Here is a 22,477-nt window from a genome sequence, read left to right as displayed (position 1 = left end):
TATGATGGCTATAATAGATATGGCCCTGCCACCCAGGAAACAGGTAACAAGCCTACACTGATCTTAGAGCTAACCAGGCTGTTTCCCTTGAAGTTTGTAAAGATATCCATCCACAACAGTACAAAACAACAGCTGCACCTGAAGGTTGCCTCTGGCTGCTCTCTTTACCTTCAGCTATGTCCCTGTTCAGATACAAGAGATTTTTTTGTTCACTGGGAAAACCTCATTTACATCCTGAGACCACCAGTGGAGGCTTACAGTGGTGCCCGGGCCATTCCAGCTGGAGACACACTGGACATAACTGGGTTTGGGGAAGAAGGAAATAAGAGCCTAGAGGTAAGTCTGTGCAGTCTCCAGAAGATGGAGCCAGGTTGTTTTGGAAGAGCAGCTAAAGGTCCTGCAGAGCTTTTGGTACTGAGGCTCACCTAAAAATGCATTGCGTTTGGAAGTGCTCAGGGCCAAATGAGTCTCCACTGGGCAGCCATGCCACATTGGGGAGATTCCTAGTACTTCTCCCCAGTGTTCCCCAGGCTATATTTCAGAGATTCCTTAGCTGTCAGCAACTCATTTCATATTGATATGGTATTGCCTCTGCAGCATGGTGACCACCCAATCTATTCTTGAATATAGACTATTCCGACCTAGGTAGGCTGATATGCTATGGGACAGAATGTCTCTCCATGACAGCCACGTAGTGAGTTTTGTGTGCGTCAGTGGCAATGCCATGTCCTTGAGTGCATGTGCACAATTTATTAGCAGCGATAAAACAAAGTGCATATCGCTTTAGCAGCAGAAATACTAACACAAGTGTATTTTTTTAAATGTATGAGGCTGTTCACTGATGAGTTATGATGGTGCTCTTTCTGGTACTGGAACTGCTCCAGCAAAACTGGAATGATCATTGCGGTCATTGTAGATAATATAGAGGGGATTTCTGCACCAAATGGGAGCTTGGACTTGAGACCTCAAAATTCTTCTTACAAGCTCTTGTTTAGCTAGAGGTATAGAAGGGAGCAGACCTTTCTGGTCTCACTTTCTTTAGTTCACTTATTTTGTCTTCCTCCTAGGAAAACGCTTTTCCATTCCTATGGAAGAGACAAGATCAAGTGAGCATCAGGAACCTTCACATGAACCCTGGAGGGTCTGGAGCCACCTATTACGGTTACACTGGGGAGGAATGAATTCAACATGGCTCCCACATGTACCGTACTCAAGGGTTCACATACTTCAGTCACGAAGCCCACAGTGCCTGATACAGGGTAGGAGTGGTGGCAGGGGCAGTGGTGACAATAGGCACTATTGCAGGTGCCATGGATGTGGCTGCAGCCAGTCTGCAGACTCAGAAGCGAAACAAAGCATTGGCAGGAGCAGCCTTCACAGATCAAGGAAGAAGGGCAGCCAGTATGACCAAAGTGGGTGCTTTCAATGTGTTTTAATCTTGTTAGAAGGGCTGTGTGCCGTTATGGAAGGCAGTGTGGAGGTTCCTCAAAAAATTACGAATAGAATTGCCATATGACCCAGCAATCCCTCTCCTGGGTATCTACCCAAAAAATCTGAAAACATTTAGAGATAAAGACACGTGTGCTCCAATGTTCATTGCAGCTTTGTTTACAGTGGCCAAGACATGGAAACAACCAAAATGTCCTTCGATAGATGAATGGATAAAGAAGTTGTGGTATATATACACAATGGAATACTATTCGGCAGTAAGAAAAGATGATATAGGAACATTTGTGACAACATGGATGGATCTTGAGAGAGTAATGCTGAGCGAAACAAGTCAGACAGAAAAAGCAGAGAACCATGTGATTTCACTGATATGTGGTATATAAACCAAAAACAACAAAAGAACAAGACAAACAAATGAGAAACAGAAACTCATAGACACAGACAATAGTTTAGTGGTTGCCAGAGGGTAAGGGGGGTGGGGGGTAGGGGGTGGGAGATGAGGGTAAGGGGGATCGAATATATGGTGATGGAAGGAGAACTGACTCTGGGTGATGAACACACAATGGGATTTATAGATGATATAATACAGAATTGTACACCTGAAATCTATGTAATTTTACTAACAATTGTCACCCCAATAAATTTAATAAAAAAAAAAAAAGAAGGGCTGTGTAATCCCTTCTTGTCCTCAGAGGGTACATCCAGTACATCAGTAAGAGCTGCTGGCCTCTCCCCAGGAGGCAGCATGAGTGTGTACTACTGACAGGCCTCTTGCAATAACAGCTAAAGCCTCAGTGTCAGGACCCCTTATCTCAGCCTTGCAGAGTGAAGGCTGCACATGAGGGAACAGAATGGAGGCCAGAGGGACTCCACCCAGCAGGACTGACTCTTTAGAAAACACTTCACAGTCTTGTGTTGCACATGGGACCCAGTGGACATCTCATCCAAGACTATAGGAAAGCAATATCATCTACCATAATAAAATTCAACTCAAATTCTCTGCTCTAATAACATAATGCTCTATTAACAGGAAAGGGCAGCCATAAAACTAATGGCAGTTGAATATCAGGCTCTGAATTATCTTTAACTTTCCTTTCACTTGATATTTATGATTAAATGAAGAGATGACAGAATAAAATGTTAAAGATTGCTCTCAAAGATGGTCGTCCACTTATGATCTACATTTGCTAGTCAAAGAAAATTCTAAAATTTCTAAGATATATAACCAGGGACAGAAGCGACCGAGAGGAAGACGGATCATGTAAATGAAGCTGGGAAAGTAATATGACATCATAGTTTGTAACAATTTTAACATTAACTATGACCCTGAATAGGTTACCTGTTCCTTCTTTAAATAGTTATTTTCAGAATTAGAGCTTATACATGTGAAATATCTGGCACATAGTAGGCACTGTATAAATGATAGTGATTATTATTCTCCAGAGTGTTGAAAACAAATTTGAGTTTAATTATACTTTCTAAAAAGGGCTTCATTTTCCCAATCTCTTCATACGTGATTTCTCTTCTAATTTTTTGTCCAACTTAAATCTTATTTAACTGCTTGAAATTATACCAAAGTACCCAACATATTATATAAACCTATATAATCCCCTGATGTTATTTAGAATTCTAAATGTTAATGAATTTGAAAGAAATTGCTTCCTGTAAAAACTTCAATAATGTAGTCACAATGGAAGGATAGAATGCCATAGGAAAACTAGAAAAACATAAAAAGTTAGATTAAACCTGAATATAAAATTCAAAATCTAGACAAAAACTGGAACTTAATCTTAGAAGTATAAAATAATTTTGCAGTATAAGATAATTTTCTAAGTAAAAGAATCTATTTAAGAGTTTAAAAGTGATATATCACATAGTTGGTTTTTTTTTGGTTTTTGGTGTTTTTGTGGGGTTTTTTTTGAGAATTTTTCATTTGAGCCAAACTGATGACATGGCAAGAAGGAGGATCTCAAATGCTCTTATCACATAGTTTTATAATCCAGAACCAGAATGTACAGGTAACCTGGCTCCTAATTGCCGTGTTTCCCTGAAAATAAGACCTAGCCAGACAATCAGCTCTAATGAGTCTTTTGGAGCAAAAATTAATATAAGACTCTGTTATTTTACTATAACATAAGACTAGGTCTATAATATAATATATTATATTATGTTATATTATGTTATATAATGTTATATGTTATATAATATATAATACCGGTCTTATATTAATTTTTGCTCCAAAAGACATTAGAGCTGATTGTCCAGCTAGGTCTTATTTTCGGGGAAATATGGTAAGTCTGTAGTTGCATAATCCTCATATTTCTTAAGCTTAGCACAAGAAATTTGATACATGCTTGCTGGATCCAATTAAGTTAAGGGTTATAAATGTGAAATAAATATAATTTATTCCAAACCAACAAATCTGGGCATATAAAAATTTGCATAGCTCTGTACTAATTCTACTGTTATCAAAGTCTCCTGTACTGTAGGTAGTGTATTTTTTTTAATGCGGCTTTATATGTATAGTGTTTATAGCCTAATGATTTTTAATATCCTCCAAAATATTTCAGATCTGACAAAAAGTGGCTTCAAAATTAAAAGTTTTCTTAAAATTTCATAAATAATAAAATTATATGCCTAGAAAATCCTAAATTCAAAGCTGTTGTAAGTTGTGAGGTAAATCTACATTTGATATATCTCCAGCTCATAACAACTGTATTAAACTATATTAAAGGAATTAATCATTTGTGCATAAATTCGATTGTAAAATGTAAAAGTATTTTTATAGTTTTGTACCATCACACATTAAACAATTTTATTGTAAATATATACATATATACATATATTATTGTAAATATATACATATATATGTATATACATATATATATATGCATATATGTGTTAGGGGAGAGTCCATAAACAAATTGAGAACTTTAGTAAAAGAAGAGCAGGTGAGACCATTGGTAAAAGAATTCTAATCTTGATTTGTTAGATTAAATACAGTAAAAAAAAATAAAAAGTATACTGCATGTCAAGTTAATTTATAGATTTAATGCAGTAACAATTCTAATAAGGATTCTTTTAATACTTGACACAGTAATTATAAAATATAATTTTTTAAAAGCAAGCAATCATGTTAGCTAATAGTTTTAATGCAATAATGATTTCTCCCACCACATATTTTATATAAAAATTTCAAAACTGAGTCATATGGTTTTAAAAAATAGGAAAATGGAAATAAGAGATTTCAGAAGAAAAGACAAACCAAACAGGCTGAAATAAAATGTGTAATGTGAGTTATTGTCCAATGGGAAGTCATTAAAAAACTAGATATCAACAAGTAAAAAAACATATAAAGCCGTATTTGGAATTTGTTAATAGGAATTCTAGAAGAGATGAATTGAACAAAAAATAAGATTGAGAAGTTTAATGAATTTGATAGTTTAAAAAACTACACAACATACACTCATACACACATACAAATTAAGAAAAAAGCTGCAGACTGGGAAGCATTTTGTAGCAAACGTAATTTCTAAAATATTAATATTCAATATTTATTGAAGCAATACCAATCTTCACAGAAAAATAGCCAAAGAAAAATATCTCATATTAAAAAATTTTAAACCAAAAGCAAGTTACTACCAATCCTACTACTAAGTCTAACAAATAAATTCTTTTTAAAAAATGAATGCTAGTAAAGTGGTAGAGAAGTATATAGTCATATATTATTGATGGCTTAGATACCTAACACTTTCCAAGAATTGTATTTTTTAAAAATCTAAAATACAACGATGTTAATTTTATGAAACAAAAAATATAGATAAAAGCATTCAATTACTGGTAAACTGTTAAGCAGATGAGGGTATATTACCAAAATAAAACCAATGTTTCTTAATTCCCTTTGTCCTATACCCTTAAAACTCCATATGTAAAAACCATTAAGTGAAAAAATGAAACCATAGAATATACACATTTGTTCACTGATTCATTCAACTGCTTAATTCTGACAATATACCTGGAACTATTGGCATGAGGACATAGGTCATGAGCAATACATACTCTACATTTATGAAACTCACAGTTGAGTAACAGTAAAGATAAAATGTCTTAAAGTCCTATAAATATTTCATATTAAGGTGAAATACTATATGCTGATTTGATTATCCTATTTCGTTCTTCACAATAAATTCGTATTGGAATTTGAGTGGCTATGATCAAATTGTGACATAGAGATGAAAAATGGTTTCTTAGACACAATTGCTTCACATTTGTTGCAAAACAGAAACTAATGTTTTTTGAGATATAACACTATTCCAGATAATTACTGTGAATTATTTCCTGTCCTGGACTAATTCTTCCACTCATGCTCTATGGAGTTACACATACAAACCTTTGCTATTACATTTTTTTTTTGTATTAAGTGCTTTTTTATTTTTGTGTAGAAATATTTTCATTGTGGCTTCAAATTTCCTAACTCGGGCTTATTTTACTTATTTCTGAAATTTCTCTAAAGGCTTGCTGTACATAGCACACAGTGAGAAATGAAGATGATACAATAGAAATAAAATTGACAATGAAAATGAAATGGTTTCAAAATTGTAGTCAATGTTTTAGTGTTCCGGTCTCCTTTTTTGGATTGTATTGCATTATCCTCAATGGCACACATTATTCTACAATGTTCCATTGTGCTAGCTAAAAAAAAATCACTAACTATGCCTTTAAAGAGCCCTATTATGTTTCCTTGTAAATCATTTTGTATTATTATTTTAATAAAAATTGTGATTTAATTTCAAAATAATATTCTTTAAAATAAAATATTTTAGGATCACAAATATTAAAACCTCATAAACAACTCAATATCTCTGGAATTAGATTCATGACCAAAATAAAACCAAATAAAATTATGTAAAGTATGCGTTTGCACATGCATATATGTACAGCAAGTTATATAAATATGTTACTGACCTTAACTGAAGAAAAATCACATAGTAAACAAGACACTAATTGGATTTTTGGGGGTAGAGGGAAAGTATTTCTTTAAAAACATAGGCAACCATTTTTATGTTCTTTGTACCTTAAGAAAAGCAAACCATTACCTGTGCAAGAATAGGGAAGCCAAGGTTCCTACAGCCATTACAAGGAGTTAATGCTTCCCAGAGTCCCGAGGGCCCACATGTGTTTTCATCATCATCTTCTTCTTCCACTTCTCCTGGTGACAAATTTATTGTAGATGAAGTTCTCTGAAATTAAATTTATATTATACCAATATATTATATCAATGTTATTTAGATATCTTAACATCAATTAAATTGCATAAATTTCTTACGGTGTATGTTAGCAAGCAAAAGTCAGTTTAATTCTAACCATAGTTATGTGGTTGTGCCATGTGAATCAGCCAAAACACTTGCATAATTCAATTTTAAATTGAAAGTGAAAAAACTGCGTGAGAAACACTAAGAAAAAAAGTTGACCAAAAAAAATAGTTGAGTAGCAACAAATGAGAAAAATCTTATGATTTATAAATTCAATCAGAAGAATAGCATGAAAATACTTTATTGAAATAGAAATTGCCAAAAAGCCCATTCTTTTCACAATGTCACAAAAAGGGAGTCTTCTTTTTGAAAAAAAAGATTCATAAAATTTTATATTACATATATATGTAATACTGTTAAAATTAAACATAGTACTTCTATATTGAACATACATATTTACTTTTGCTACTTCCAAAGTCCCACTAAAATGACAGCAAAGGGTTTGTAAATGTGGTTGAAATCATAAGGCCAATGACAACAGGAAAGATGTTAGTGGATGAGCTTCTAGATAATGATAAATAGGTGGGTAGAAATTACCTGACTTAGCAAATTTGAGAAAATTGAAAGCAAAGTGCTTATAAGAGGAAAGAATAAGAAGCAGGCCTGTTTATGACTCAGCACCCTCAAAAAGACTTAACAATTGAAGACATCGACTACCTGTGAAGGTAAAGGTGCAGGTGGGACTAAAACAAGATGGGAACTACGCGTATATATTAGAGAAAGTTAGACCTCTAGACTCAGCTCCTTTTTACCCAGCCAAGAAACTAAACCTTTACCACTTGACAAGAAATTGGAGGTTTATTCTCTGGTGAGGCTGACGCAAAGGCATTATGAATTCTAACAATACATGTACAATGAGCAGAGGAGCATCTCTCTGAAAACAAGGGAATTAAGTGAATACCTATGTAGTAAATGAAGATTCTCAATCCACCCCTATACCTCTCCACATTTACCTTAGAGAATATGGTAGCTAGATTTATACCCTCCAGGTAGGAGGCTAGACTATATTCCTCTCTGCACAAATTAACCTCCTAATAAAAAAAATCTATAGGGACCTAGGAAAATAGTGGGGGTCTATCCCTTAACACCTATTATGAAGCCCACCTCTCAACAAACTCCGCCCACATAGACAGTTTCTAAGTTTTTAGTTAAATTTGATTGAGAAACCAAAGATCACCACATATTTGAAGGAAGCCTTTAACAGAGACCAAAAATAAGTATACCAAAAAAAAGTTATAAATAGCATCATCAGAGAGATAGAAGATATTTGCATCCCTGAAACAAGAACAGAATGCTACAAAACAAATAATATATAAAATCCAATAGAAGAGTTGGAAAATAAATTTGAGGACATTTCTCAGAAGACAGAACTGAAGATGAAAAGAAGTTACAAGTTAAGAAAACTAGGGCATCAAACTAAGAGGTCCATGTAGAGATGGTAGGAGATTATCAAAGAAATAATGCAAGAATTTTTGCCAGAACTAAACAAAAATTCCACATTCAAAGAGCCTACTGAATGCTCAGCAGAGAGAAAATTTTAGAAAAAAAGGAGACAGCAGGTTTTCTAAAAATCTTCAGAACATAGTGTTTAACACATACTGATAGATCTTGATTACTGAAGTTAGTAAAGATATTTTACATATTGAATTGTAAAGAGCACCTATTCCCCCCAAAAAGTACTTGCTTTTAAAAATAGAATGTAAGACTTTATAAGACTGTTGTAGGCATTTATATCTTAAATTTCCCTTTATCAATTTTCAATAAGTGAGAAATTAAATTAAATAATCCCCCAATCACTGACTGTTTATAACATATAATAATAATAATAATAGCTACAATCTATTGAGCACTATTACTCATAATTTAAATTCACACAAACAACCCTTGAGGAAAATACTAAACTAAGGGACAGAGAGGTCATGTAAAACTCAAGGTTACAGAGCTGGTAAATGACAAAGGATTCCAACTCAGACTTCCTGAGTCTAGAGCTTACCCTGTGTAACTACTACATCACATTGTCTCTCATTCAGCACAATAACCTGTAAAACGTGTGTGTTGAACAACCAAGCTAATGCAACTGCAGTTTAAAACAACAACATATTTGTTAATATATTTCAACTACATGATGATACTAGCAAAAGCATTTTGCTATCTGTGACAGCACCAGTGAAAATTTCTGTAGTTTGGTACATAGCTAATACTTTCATAAATATACATTTCTCAAATCAGTACTACAAGGTGATAATTTACACTGGGATTTTTGATCCCACGGATCATCTAGGTAAAAAAAGTCTTGGGATATCTAAAACCTTAATATAATATCAAGAATATCTGTATATTTGATCAATGCTATCTACAAAAATGAATAGCGTGGTCAAATAGGTTCCTCCTTCACCAACTCATGATCAGTTATTCATTTGACACATCATGGCTGCCATGGCATGGCACTATAAATCGTTACATAGTTGGATAAGAATTACCAACATTTCATAGGTAGATCAGTTCTTTTCTTCTCACTCTCCTCCCCAAAGAAAAATTCTGTTTATGTCTCTTCCTTGGTTATAAATCACCAATGACTTCTCATTGCACAGCAAATAATATCCAGATTCCTGAATCTATCTTCAAGGTTCTATGGTCAAAGCCTTTTTCAGCCTTTTTCTTACTCTATTATACTCACCCCAAACTATAACCAAAGAAATTTGTTTACCCTTTCCTAATCATGCTCCATGCTGTTTATCATGCTTTCCATCTTACTCCTCTGTATAGCATATACTGGTTAAGAATTTAGACTCTAAAATTTGTTCTGGATTCAAGTTCCAACTCTCCTGCGTATTAGCCTACATTTTTAGTGTGATTTAAGTCCTGTCTCTGCCACTTGCAAGCAAATCACTTAATCTTATTAATCCTGAGTTTCCTTATCTGCAAAGTAGGTGTCATAATAATTCCTACTTGATATGGCTGTATGAGAATAAAATTAATTGCTTGACAGTGACTGACACATAAAACATAATCAATAAATATTGCTATTTTTATTATTATCTTTATCCTGAAAGAGGCATGTACACACACACACACACACACACACACACACACAAACACACACACGTATGGCTTATCCTAGTTATCTGAAAGCAAATATTGCCTAGTCACACTTGTATCTCTTACAAGGTGTTGTACATAATGGATTTTAATATTTGTTGAATGAATTATTGAATGAATTTCAAACTATCATTTTCACTTGACTACCTAGAAAATGTTACTAATAGTAAGGGGTGTATATAATTGTATCACAAATCTCGTTATTGTTATTTTAATTTTATTTTCTATTAGCCATTACCAAGAAGTAGCATTAGCAGAAAAAATCTATCAGTGGTTTCGTACTGCCCCCTAAAGACAGTATATAAATTTGCTTGTAAAACTATAATTTTCCACTTCACTGCTTTACAGTTAAAGATGCCTGGAAAATATCTCATCAAACTAAATATTCTCTTCAATTATATGTGGGAAAGAAGACCCAGGAGCATACCAACTCAGAGTTTCCTTTATTTCAAATGACTTTTAAATCTTTTATTTGAGATCCAACTATGTTCCTAAAGTTCCAGGTGTCAGGAAATTCTTCCATAGAATATAAACCTAAATTTACATAAAGTTTGAGCCTATTAGCTTTCTTGGTTAATACATAGTAATTATTCAGAAGAAATATTGGACCAGTTCTACAGTGTTTCAAAGAATAAATGTCATACTATATAAATACTGTGGGGAAACAAATTTGAGCTCAATCAAAGAAAAATACTTCTAGAGTAACTACATTAATCGAACATGGAATAAATGGATTTCCTTGTGAGGTGGTATCTATATATAATATAAAAATTGTATGACATGAAAATGTGTAATATTTTTATTTAAATAGTTTAATATATTATAATAGTATATATTATATTATCATCATATATTATATATTGTATTGTGTATATTTTTTCATATATTTTATATAAAACATTATGTTTATATAATCATTATATATTATATATAGTACTATATATAACATAGTTATATGTTATATATATAAACATAATTAATGCAACAACTGTCTATAGCAGTAGTTTATAGTTTAGAAAATGTTTTCAGATATAGAATAGCCAAGTAAAGTATGGTAGGCATTTTCTTCATTGTATAAATGAAGAAACTAGTGCTCTCAATGTTACTCAATTTGCAAGATCATCCTACAAATGAGGCCAGATTATAATCCAATTTCCTCTGACTCTAGGTCCTATAATCTTTCTACTAGACTATGTATGGAAGGAAGTTCCTAATTACTAGAGCTCTTCAAAGCCACAATAGATGTTCAAGATATTCAGAATGTCCATAAAGGAATTTCTGTGTTATGTGATAATTGACAGCTTTTAAATTCTTTTTTTCAGTTTAAAATTCTATAAATCAATGCAGTTAAAATGTATGCAGTTCAGGAAAAGAATCAAGGGCCAGTTATGACCTTACAAAACCCCTTTAATCCCTATTGGTCAACTCTAACACGTGCCTTTAGAAACATGGTGGCGATAGGGCAAAGAGAAAATACAAGGATATCCCCACCCTGTCCAAATTTCCCAGGAAGAAAAGCAGAAACTTGAGGTGCTCAATTTAGCCAGGATATAGGAGAGCAATGTATGAGTGGGGAAACGGGATGATGGAATGAGTCAAGGTTGTCCCTCATCCCACCAGGAAGGCAAAACCAAATTGAAAAGAAGAAAACAGTCTAACAGAACTATCAATACAAAGGCACCAGGAAAATGTCAGACTCCAGGAAGGAGGCAACCATCAGAAATGGAGATGAAAACAAATGAAGTCCACTTGGAATGGGAGTCAGCAACCTGGACTACCTCGCAGAACAGCCACAAGCCTTTCTGTACTTTTTAAAATGAAGTTGATTATTGATCTTTAATGAAATTTAAAGTAACACATGCTTATTATAAAAACAATCATTCAAAATAGTTATAAAGGAGAAAGCGAAGCTTTCCTAAACTCATTCCCACTGTGAACATTCAGTGTTATGTCCTTCCAAACTTTGTAATCTTGTATGATGATTTTTGTCAGGATAAATTCACAAATATGCAATTGTACGCCAAAGAGTACAACTATTTTAGACTTTGTAAATATTGCCAATGTTGTCTCTAACCTACTCGCCACACAAGTCACCAGAGGAAAAAAATTTATATGAGAATGTGAATATGTTACCCTTTTCCTTAAAAACCTTCTATGCCTTCTAATTGTTCTTCTGACAAAATTCAAAATTCTTAACATGATCCTAGAGGCTGTGTATTATTTGCCTTTATTGTCTCTATCGTTTCATCCCTTTTTCCCGTTTGCTCATAACATTTAAACACACTACGCTGTCTCTTTCCCATGAATATACCAAACTTCCTCTTACCTGGAACTTCACATAATCACAAATGGTTTTCTCTGACAGAGGCTGTCAGCTGTCCCCCAATATACATTCTCCCCTGTCCCCTTGGGCTTTAAGAACTGAATGCCTCATCCTCTTTTTTTCATAGTAATAGAACCCTAACTTTTATGTCTGCTTTGAATAAAGACCACATTTCCCAATCTCTGTTGCAGCGAAGGGTGGCCACAAGATTAAGTTATAACCTTGGGCTGTAAGAAGGGTTCTTACATGAAGGAACATGTTCTGCCTTCCTCTTTCTGCTGATTGGAATGCTAATAAAATGGCTGACGCTGAAGCAGTCATCTTGGAACATGAGGTATTCTTGGAACTAGAAGACAATACACAGTGGAAAAAATAAAACAGGAGAATCCCTGGGTTCTCATACTGGTGAGACTTGGGCTGCCTGGCACTAAACTTTGCAAGTGGGAGTGAAATAAACTTCTCCGTCTTAAGCTATTAGGATTTTCTTTTTAAGTCATTTTAGATTTTTCTGTTGCTTGAGATTGTACCAGATCCTAGTAAACCAATGGCTGGAGTATTCTCTTCCCTTGTGTTCATCAGATTTAGTCTTACTTGTGCTTTAGGTATGAATTTAATTCACTTCTTTTGGTAGGCTTTCTTGCTGCCCCAGTCAAAATTTGTTTCCTTTCTTACATGCTTCACCAGCATCCCACTTTTTTAATAGTAATTATCACAATTATAATTTACAGTTACTTGTGTAACTTTGGTTTAGTATCTCTCATCCCTACTCAGATAAAAGGTGCAGGATTGCAGACATGTCTGTTGGATTAGCTACCACAAACCCAGAGCTTTATCACAGTGCCTAGAACATTAAGGAACTTTCCATTCCATATGTGTTGAATGAATGAATGAATGAATGAATGAATGAATGAATGAATGCCAGCTTGCCCTCAGGGGTGTATTATTAATGTGAACATTCTCACCAGTTCTAGGAGGCACCAATTTAACTGCAACCCTGATCGTAGTGTCCTGTATCTTCTGATTCCCCTCTATTCACTTGCTCTCATTGTGTTCGGCTCATATTCAAACTAATGTTGAACTCAGCAGCTACTTGATTTCGTTAAACAGAGCAGTCACACCAATCATTAGCAAGCAGTTTAGACTTTACCAAAAACTCTATAGTGGAGAAAGAGAATGGGTTTCAAACTGTACAACTTAATACCTCCCCAACAAATATACCGTGTTTCCCCGAAAATAAGACCTAGCTGGACTATCAGCTCTAATGAGTCTTTTGGAGCAAAAATTAATATAAGTATTACATTATACTATATTATATTATATTAGGCCAGTGTTATGTTATGTTATGTTATGTTATGTTATGTTATGTTATGTTATGTTATGTTATGTTATGTTATGTTATGTTATGTTATGTTATGTTATGATGTTATAGACCCAGTCTTATATTAAAATAAGACCGGGTCTTACATTAATTTTTGCTCCAAAAGATGCATTAGAGCTGATGGTCCGGTTAGGTCTTATTTTTGGGGAAACATGGTATTTTGTCCTTGGAATGATGGTTGGGTACACAGGTGTTTTCATCTTCCCTTCCACCAAGCTATGCCCAACATCCTTGGTGTCTATTTCCTCCCACAGTTTTATTCGTTCTTCACATTTCTCTGCCCTATATTATGGAGAGCAGTTTAACCCTAATGTATACCTTATCTCCAAACTTGTATAGCCAGTTCCATTACACATATGACCTTATATAAGAATACTATTTTTTTTTGTAAATTTAAAAGGCAAAACACCAAAAAAGGATAGATCCATAATAATTAAAAAACAAACAAATAAACAAACAAAACAAAACTTGGGAGACATTTATTTACTTTCCCATATCACCACTCACTGATAAATCTTATATTCTCCTCAGGAAAACAGCATTATTGAGTGACAATTACATCCTATGAAGAACTTCAACCTTTGGTCACAGCATTAAGAGCTCCTGGTTTGGGGTATTTTATTTTTTATAATACTTTTAAAATTGGGGATCTAAGGACCTACCAGGGGCACTGAAAGGAAGGAACTTGTAAGATATTAAGGCGGTTTATTTACACCAAAACTGTAACAGTGCCAATGATAAAACAAATACAGGTCAGAGATCATATTAGTCTAAAAGAGCAGACTCACTTATCTTAAATTCAGTCCCAAGAAAAGAGATCACATGCTACAATTTAATACATTAGCTATGCTCAGGAAACTTAGTGTCCAATGTAACATTTTTATCAGCTTATTAACACTAACCATCTGTTTAAAATTTTCTGAAAATAACTGCAATGCTCTACAGAATCTTTTCACCTCTGCCATTTGCTCCAGGTTACTGAAATTCAAAAAACCTGCAACATTTAAGTCTTCTGGAAAACAAAATTTCTATCTGATTTATTTGGAGTTAGCTATGAATTCTAAACTGCATTTATATCTGCAAGGAAAAGAAAGGAAGAAGAAAACTAAGTCTTTGTGCCAAGGAGTATGCTGAGTCCGCCTCCTAGCATCTACACGCCAAAATGATGTTATTCTGCAAGGTGATATTTTTAACTTGGGGATTTGCAAGTATCAAAAGTATTTCATGTTTACTGAAAGATAGAATTGCTATTAAAGCAATTATTTTCATTGCAAGAAATATTGAAGACTAGATTAAGGAGAGTTGTTCTCTTTTTAGTAGTACATGAGGTTCATTGTAATTCCTCCAAAACTCTGTTTCAACACATTTTGTCCCCACCTACTTACTACCTGTTTGTATAGCTGACATCCTTTGCATAGCCATCTGGGAAACTTCACAGAGGAATGCATTTGGTTTGCTATTCTACTTTAATACAATCAATTTGTATGTTCTTATTATCTCTTAAAACTTTTGTTCATTTAGCTGACTCTGGCTTAATAATACTGTTTATTACTGCAAAATTAGAGAGAGAGAAATCAAAACTGATGTCAGGTTTATCCACAAGAGACTAATTTTTAAAAAGTGAAGATTACTGTAGAAAGTTTATTCAAGTTCAGGTTGTTCTTTCAGCAAGATTTAGTGTAAAGGGTAAAATGTGTAACTTTTGGAAACTACGCTACCCTTCATGACAGATCATTTTATATAAACAAATACTATTTTTCAAATAGTTTCTTTTAAAAATCAAATTTATTAAGGCCTTATTTAAATACATCCTATGCATCCATTTTGGATCTGCAGTTTGACAACTTTTGATAAATGTATAAACCTGTGTAACAACCACCATAATCAAGATAGCTATCATTTCCGTCATCACAAATGGTTCCCTCGTGCTCCTTTCCCTGTCAATACTCATCTACCCCTGGCCCCAGAAATACATTTTCTGTCATCACGTTAGACATGCTTTTTCCCAGACCTTCATAAAAAATGAAATCATAAAGTATATACTTTATGTCTGGCTTCTTTCACTCAGCATAATGGTCTTGAAATTCATCTCTATTTTTCACTTATCAGTAGTTTATTCCTTTTTAATGCAAAGTAGTATTCCAAGGTATGGATATTTCAAAATTTGTTTACACCTTGTTCTATCGAGGACCACAGAGGTTGCTTCCAGTTTGGGGCCACTACGAATGAGGTTGCCGTGAACATTCATAGAAAAGTCTGTCTGTGGACATAAGCTTTTGTTTCTCTTGGGTAAACACCAAAATGCCAACTCAGATGGCAAGTGTGTATCTTCAACATTGTAAGAAGTTATTCAAACATTTTCCAAAATCTCTGTACCATTTTACATCCCCATTAGCTATGTATGAGAGTTCTAGTAATTCCACATTCAAGCAACACTTAATTTTAGTCATTCTAATGGGTGTGTAATGGTATCACATAGTGTTTTTAATTTCCATTTCTGTGATTACAAATGTGATAAGTATCGTCTCCGGTGCTTGAAGGCCATACACGGAACTTTCTGTGTGTGTGAAAGAAATCTTTACAATCCTTTGCCTATTTTTAATTGGGTTAATTTGACTTCTTGTTGTTGAATTGTAGAATTGTAAGATGTTATTAATTTTTTTTGAAGATTTTTCTTCTTAGAGCAGTATAAGATTCACAGCAAAATTGAAAGGATGGTACAGAGAATCCCCATATAACCCCTACCCCCACACATGCACAGTTTCTCCAATTATTAACTACGCCACCAGAGTAGTGCATTTGTTACATTTGATGAACCTACAGTGATGCAACATAATCACCAAAGTCCATAGTTCATATTACAGTTTACTCTTGGTGGTGTACATTCTATGGGTTTGGACAAATGTCTAATGACATGTACCCATCATTATGGTATCATACAGAGTATTTTCACTGCTCTAAAGATCTGCCTATCCATCCTCCTAACCCAACCATTGTTTTTACTGTCTGCAAAGTTTTGCCCTTCCCTGAATGTCCTGTAGTTGGAATCATACACTATGTAGCTTTTTCAGATTGGCTTCTTTCACGTGGTAACATGCACTAGATTTTGTTTTCTGTGTTTTCATGGCTTGATAGCTCATTCCTTTTAGTTCTGACTAATATTCCATCATCTGGATGTACCACAGTTTATCCATTTATCTACTGAAGGACATCTTGGCTTCTTTCAACTTTTGGTAATTATAAATGAAGCTGTTATAAATATCCATGTGTAAGTTTTTGTGTGGACATAAGTTTTCAACTCCTTTGAGTAAATACCAAGGAGAGAGATTTCTGGATCATATGGTAAGACTATGTTTAGTTTTGTAAGAAATTGCCAAACTGTCTTCCAAAGAGTCAGTACCATTTTGCATTCCTACCAGCAATGAGTGAGAGTTCCTCTTGCTTCATATCCCACCCAATATTTAGTGTTGCCAGTCTTCTGTATTTTGACCATTCTACTATCTGTGTAATGGTATATCTCATTGTGGTTTTAATGTGCATTTCCCTGATGACATATGATGTGGAGCATCATTGTATATGCTTATTTTCCATCTGTATATCTTCTTTGGTGAGGTGCCTCTTAAAGTCTTTGGCCCATTTTTAGTCGGATGGTTTGTTTTCTAATGTTAGGTGTTAAGAGTTCTTTGTTTACTTTGGATAATAGTCCTTTATCAGATATATGTTTTGAAAATATTTTCTCCGAATCTATGGCTTATCTTCTCATCCTCTTTACATTGTCTTTTGCAGAGTTTTAATTTTAATGAAGTCAAATTTATCAATTATTTCTGTCATGAATCATGCCCTCAGTATTGAATTTTAAAAGTCATCACTGTATCCAAGGTCATCTAGATTTTCTCCTTTGTTGTCATCTAGGAGGTTTATAGTTTTGCCTCTTACATTTAGGCTTTTTACAGTGATCCATTTTTAGTTGATTTTCGTGAAGAACATAAGGTCTGTCTAGATTCATTCCTTTGCATGTGGATGTCCAGAGTTGTAAGTTTTAAAATATATATATATATATATTCTCTATTCTGGGCATATATCTTTTGTGCTGCTTATGTAATATCTAAGAAACCTTTGCATACCCCAAAGTCACAAAGATATTCTTTCATATTTTCTAAGTTTAATATTGTTATTTTTACATTTTGGTCTTTGGTCGACATTGAGTTAATTTTCACGTACAGCATGAGTTAAGGGTTGAGGTCTATTTTAATTTTTTTATATGGATAGAAGTTGTCTAGCCCAACTCATTGAAAAAATTATCTTTTCCCCATTGAAGTGCCCTGCAACTTTTTCAAATCAATTGACCATGTGTATGAGTCTATTTCTGAACTCCTCTCTTCTGTTTTATTGATCTGTAATTCTTTCTTTATGCCAATACCAAATGAGTTGATTATTGTAGCTTTATAGTAAGTCTGGAATCAAAGAGTCCTCCAAATCTATCCTTTTTCAGAATTGTTCTGATTATTCTAGGCCCTCTGACTTTGCATATAAATTTTAGAATATCTGAAAAGAATGAAACTGGTTTTGAGACCTTAAGTAACTTCCCCAAAGACACACAATAATAAGGTACAAAGGATGAATGGGGATTTGGGAATCAATTATCATTGAAAAAATAGCCTGACTATTCTCAGTTTACTGAGAGCTGGTATCATGAATAAATGTTTTTCCTATAATTACTTATATTTTTTCTTCTTTATTCTGTTGATAAGGTGAATTACATTCATTGATTTTAGATTGCTAAAAAAAAAACCTTGCCTATCTGACATTTACCTCATTTGGTTATGATGCATAATATTTTTTTAACATATTGCTGGGCTTAGTTTGTTACTATTTTGTTTGATTTTGGATAGTGTGTTCATGAGTAGTATTGATGCATAGTTTTGTGTGCGAGTGAAATGTCTTTAGTATTGCAATATAATAACTTGGGAACATCCATTATTTATCCTTTATTTTAAAAAAGGATTTTCAACAGTGAACCATCTGGGCCTGAAGTTTCCTTGTGGGGAATATTTTAATTAATATAAAATTAATTAATTATCTCAAATTAATTTAATTTAAATTATATGATTTATATGCACTATATCAAACAAACTCATTATAGATTTTTAAGTTTCTGTTGATCAGCAACTATTATCTACAAGACTACACTTGAGGGTGATAGAAGGGAATGATAAATACAAACTGAATTCCAAGTATAAAGACCCATGTAGATATGTAACTAGACAGTAAAACTAGGCCAAAATTATGAGCATTACAGAGATACAGAAATAAGGTGTTTAGAGAAATAACGAAGGAGTAATTATTTCCAACTGGCGAAAGAAGAGGAGAGAATTCAGAGAAGCGCCAACATTTAAGCAACAACACCTCATGAGATAAAAATTCTGAGCGAATGAGAGGATAAGTACGGGGTAGAGGGATTGCGTGATCGTGGCCATGTGAACATCCTTTCCATGTCTGACAAATCAGGTATGAGGAAGGGCAAGTGAGAAAATAAGACAGAAAATATAAATTGGGGCTCCATTGTATAAAATGGGTAGTTTCAAATAAGTTCAACATTTGCCAAGGCATAATTTTCTACTATTAATTCTATGATGATTATAAACAAGAAAGCCTCTATGTGGCTGGGTACAAAGGATTCACAGACTGTTTCTCTTCTCTGAATTCTCATAGTACAGATGGTCTTGGACACTCAAATCCGTTGTTCTAAACTATTTTCTACATTCCCATGAAGTATTACTTATCTTTATGATTTAGGGACAATATTTTCTATTATTTGTGTAACCCTCAAAATGACTAACACTGTTCTAGGCACATTATATGCACATATGTTTGACTTGACAACTCTGGTTCTTTCCCGAAAATTATCTCTAAAATAAAAATGCCCGAAGTGCTAGTATGTATGTAAATATTGATATGCTCTTGTGTGTGTGTGTGTGTGTGTGTGTGTGTGTGTGTGTGTGTGTGTGTCTCGGGGGGTCGGGGTTGTATTGGACTGAAAAACAGAAAATATTAGGTTGGTGCATAAGTAATGGCAGGTTTTGCAATTATTTTCAACCTTTTAAACCGCAATTATTTTTGCACCAACCTAATAAAAGGTACGTTTGGTCAGGAAAACATATGAAAAAACATCCTTGAATAACTCCACAATCACAAGATAAAAATTATCATTCTTAAATGGCAATAATTTACCATTTTCAATATCTAATAGTATATTAATTGGCATTTGTCATCTTTTTGTTATACACATTGTCTTTCTATTATACTACTATATTTTTATCCATTTTCAGGGGAAGCAACTGTTCAGCTATATGAAAATAACATTTTGGAATAGCAAAGAATACAATTGAAATGTATATTAATTAAACCATCAGAAAGTAACAAAACTTACAACTGAAGCATTTTGTATTGAAAAGTAAATGAATACAAATTAGACATTAAGTCTGTTAGGTCAGCAGAAAACTGATTAACTCTAGGTCACGATGGCACAAAATCAAAGTAGAATAAATAAAATAGGAATAGAAATTGGGGATTTTGCACAGTCTGTTAATATTAATATAGACAAGGGTAGGTTAAGGACACAGCACTGCTAAGAGATGTGAGATAGATGGTTCAGACTAATGATTTGATCCTTTTGGGTGACTTCCATGACTCATATTACTGGGTGGAGGAAATTACACAATAAGCAATCGTCCTTTTTTTTTTTTAGTAACGAGAAAATATGTTTTACTATGACTCTTCAGGAGAATGTAATTTCTTAACTTCAGCTCAAAGGAGAATGGAAATAAAGGACTAATATTATCAGCATGGGCCCATAAAAAACAATAAAGCCACAGAAAGTAAGACTGAAAAATTAAATCCCATTTTAAAAATACAGCAGATGTTAGACATGTTAGAGTTTCCAGATTCAATTGCAGGATCAAAACATTCTGTTAATGACAATAAGAAAAGCCCAGAAAATAAAGTCTTGTAAATTAAAAAAAAAACATGGAGAACATAACAAAGGAAAATTATAAATGGTCAGAACAACTAAAATAGAATCTTTTAAGTTAAACCAATTAAGAAAAATTTTAAATGTTTGTTATTCACAAATTCTTTCATTAACAATCACGAAATACTTTTCACATAATGAAATAAAATCATAACACCCATGAAGAGATGTGTGTGCTAAATGTTATGTCTCGGTGTTACTCTTATACAGCATTTTTTTATTTTAATAAAACACTTTCCCTTACACTGGTTTCACTTACATAACTTTAGAACTAATGTGTCAACTTGCATAATGAACTATTAATATTGAAATCTAAATAATTACAAAAGAACAAGTCAAATTTTCTTTGTAAATAATAGAATTGCAACAACCATATGTCTAATCCCTTACCAATCAGAGCACAGAATTTACAGAATTTTAATAAGCTTTACAAACTAAAAATAAATCTCAAGGCCTCCTCAAAGCATAGATATGATTTCCCTTTCCCCCAGTTTATGCACAAAGACAGATCACACTAATCCACTGAGTAAAGTGTGTATATGTTATGTGAAAGTGATAGATGTAAACAAAACTGGAATCTAGATCACAATTTGGTAATCAGGACTCAAGAGACAAAAATTGGCAGGATATAAAAAGGTCTTTTTAAGTACTTAAAAATACTCTAACTTATGTTTTTAAAAAGATATGAGGTTTCTTTTAGAATACACACAACATTGTAATATAAGAAATGATGATGCCACAGAAGGTACTTTTATTGCTGGTTTCGTGTGTGTGTGTGTGTGTGTGTGTGTGTGTGTGTGTGTGTGTGTGTGTGTGTGTGTTAAATATACCTCGTGAGATTGTTTTCCGGTAAAGTTAAATTGTTTATGAAGTTTTTAAAGGCTGTATGTACTGCTAGAGATTTTCCAGGTCTGTGGTCTTGGTTTATAATTGACTTATGCTCAGGATAAATTTTGATTTAGGTTATTTTCTAATCTTAAAAGCATCTTCATCAATTTTACCTGTCACAGTGACCATCATAGTGTCCATACTGGAGAGAAGAAAAGGGTCTGGATGAAAGTTTCAGAAGCAAATCTTTCAAACCTTTGAAGTTTATCTCTCACCTCAAGGCCCAACTTTGAACTGATTTAAAGTAAATAAACAATACTATCTAACATAGCATTATTTCTCTGGGGTAACAGCTGGTAAAGGGGGGAGGTCTGCACCTTACCTATGTTTGTATTCCTAATATCTAGAGTAGTATGTGGCACAGGTGGGAATGTGAACCCTGAATTTAATGTGCTTCTTTTATATGCTCAACAGCACCAAATAAATGCTTTTTGATTGAAATATTTAACTAATTTACACTATCAAAGGAAATCAAAACTGATAGTTTTTTCAAAAACAAAAAACTACCTTTAATTAACAACCAAGTTAACAATGCTGAGTGTTTTCAAAAACCTTTCTCTTTTGAGATAATTAAAGAGAGAGAGAGAGAGAAAAAGAGAGAGAGAGAGAGAGAGAGAGAGAGAGAGAGAGAGAGAGAGAGAGAACCTTCCAGATGCACCAGGACAAGTTGAAAAACATGGCAATATCCTTCTGCCTGTGCAACATTCTTGCCATCTGCTAGCATTTAATGAACTCTCCCAGATACCAGACCAAATGTCTGACTTGAAATGCCTGAGCCACATCCTGTCTAGCTGAGGTATTAAATTCATGCTGGATAACTCATCAGTCTGAGATACTAAAGTGGGAGATACTCAGGACAATCAAGCAATTTCAGATTTACCAGATGCTCCTGTTGATTCATTCCCTAGTGCTCCACCTTGATCATCCTAAGGGCAAACTAATTACATCCAGAATAAATGATTTTTTTTTCGCTCCCCAGCTATGGATTTACATCATCT

At 33.7% G+C, this 22,477-nt stretch overlaps 2 protein-coding genes across 18 annotated transcripts in view; one reads left to right on the top strand and one right to left on the bottom strand.

Moving 5' to 3' along the window:
• The window catches only part of GARIN6 (golgi associated RAB2 interactor family member 6), a 53,068-nt gene extending 51,632 nt beyond the window's left edge, over window positions 1-1,436 (top strand). Inside the window, 3 exon segments of the mRNA XM_019732074.3 lie at window positions 2-336; window positions 1,068-1,141; window positions 1,259-1,436. Of these exon segments, the coding sequence (XP_019587633.3) occupies window positions 2-336; window positions 1,068-1,141; window positions 1,259-1,436 (587 nt within the window).
• ANKS1B (ankyrin repeat and sterile alpha motif domain containing 1B) overlaps window positions 1-22,477 on the bottom strand; it is an 895,010-nt gene that overhangs the window by 680,056 nt on the left and 192,477 nt on the right. For 16 of the 17 annotated variants that reach the window (XR_012494067.2, XM_074326201.2, XM_074326199.2 and 13 more), the window contains one exon: window positions 6,546-6,689. The exons of the other annotated variant lie outside the window; for it this stretch is intronic. Coding sequence is in view for 15 of the 16 variants with exons in the window: in XM_074326201.2 (XP_074182302.2) it covers window positions 6,546-6,689 (144 nt within the window). In the remaining variant the exon portion in view is untranslated. The remainder of the gene's footprint in view (window positions 1-6,545; window positions 6,690-22,477) is intronic. 17 annotated transcript variants of the gene reach the window in all.

This window comes from Rhinolophus sinicus, chromosome 1 (genome assembly GCF_057876585.1).
Source record: "Rhinolophus sinicus isolate RSI-liver-muscle chromosome 1, RSI-T2T, whole genome shotgun sequence".
In the NCBI taxonomy this organism is placed as follows: domain Eukaryota; kingdom Metazoa; phylum Chordata; class Mammalia; order Chiroptera; family Rhinolophidae; genus Rhinolophus; species Rhinolophus sinicus.
The sequence above is the reverse complement of the archived record's forward strand: the minus strand, read 5'-3'. Positions and strand labels throughout refer to the sequence as shown.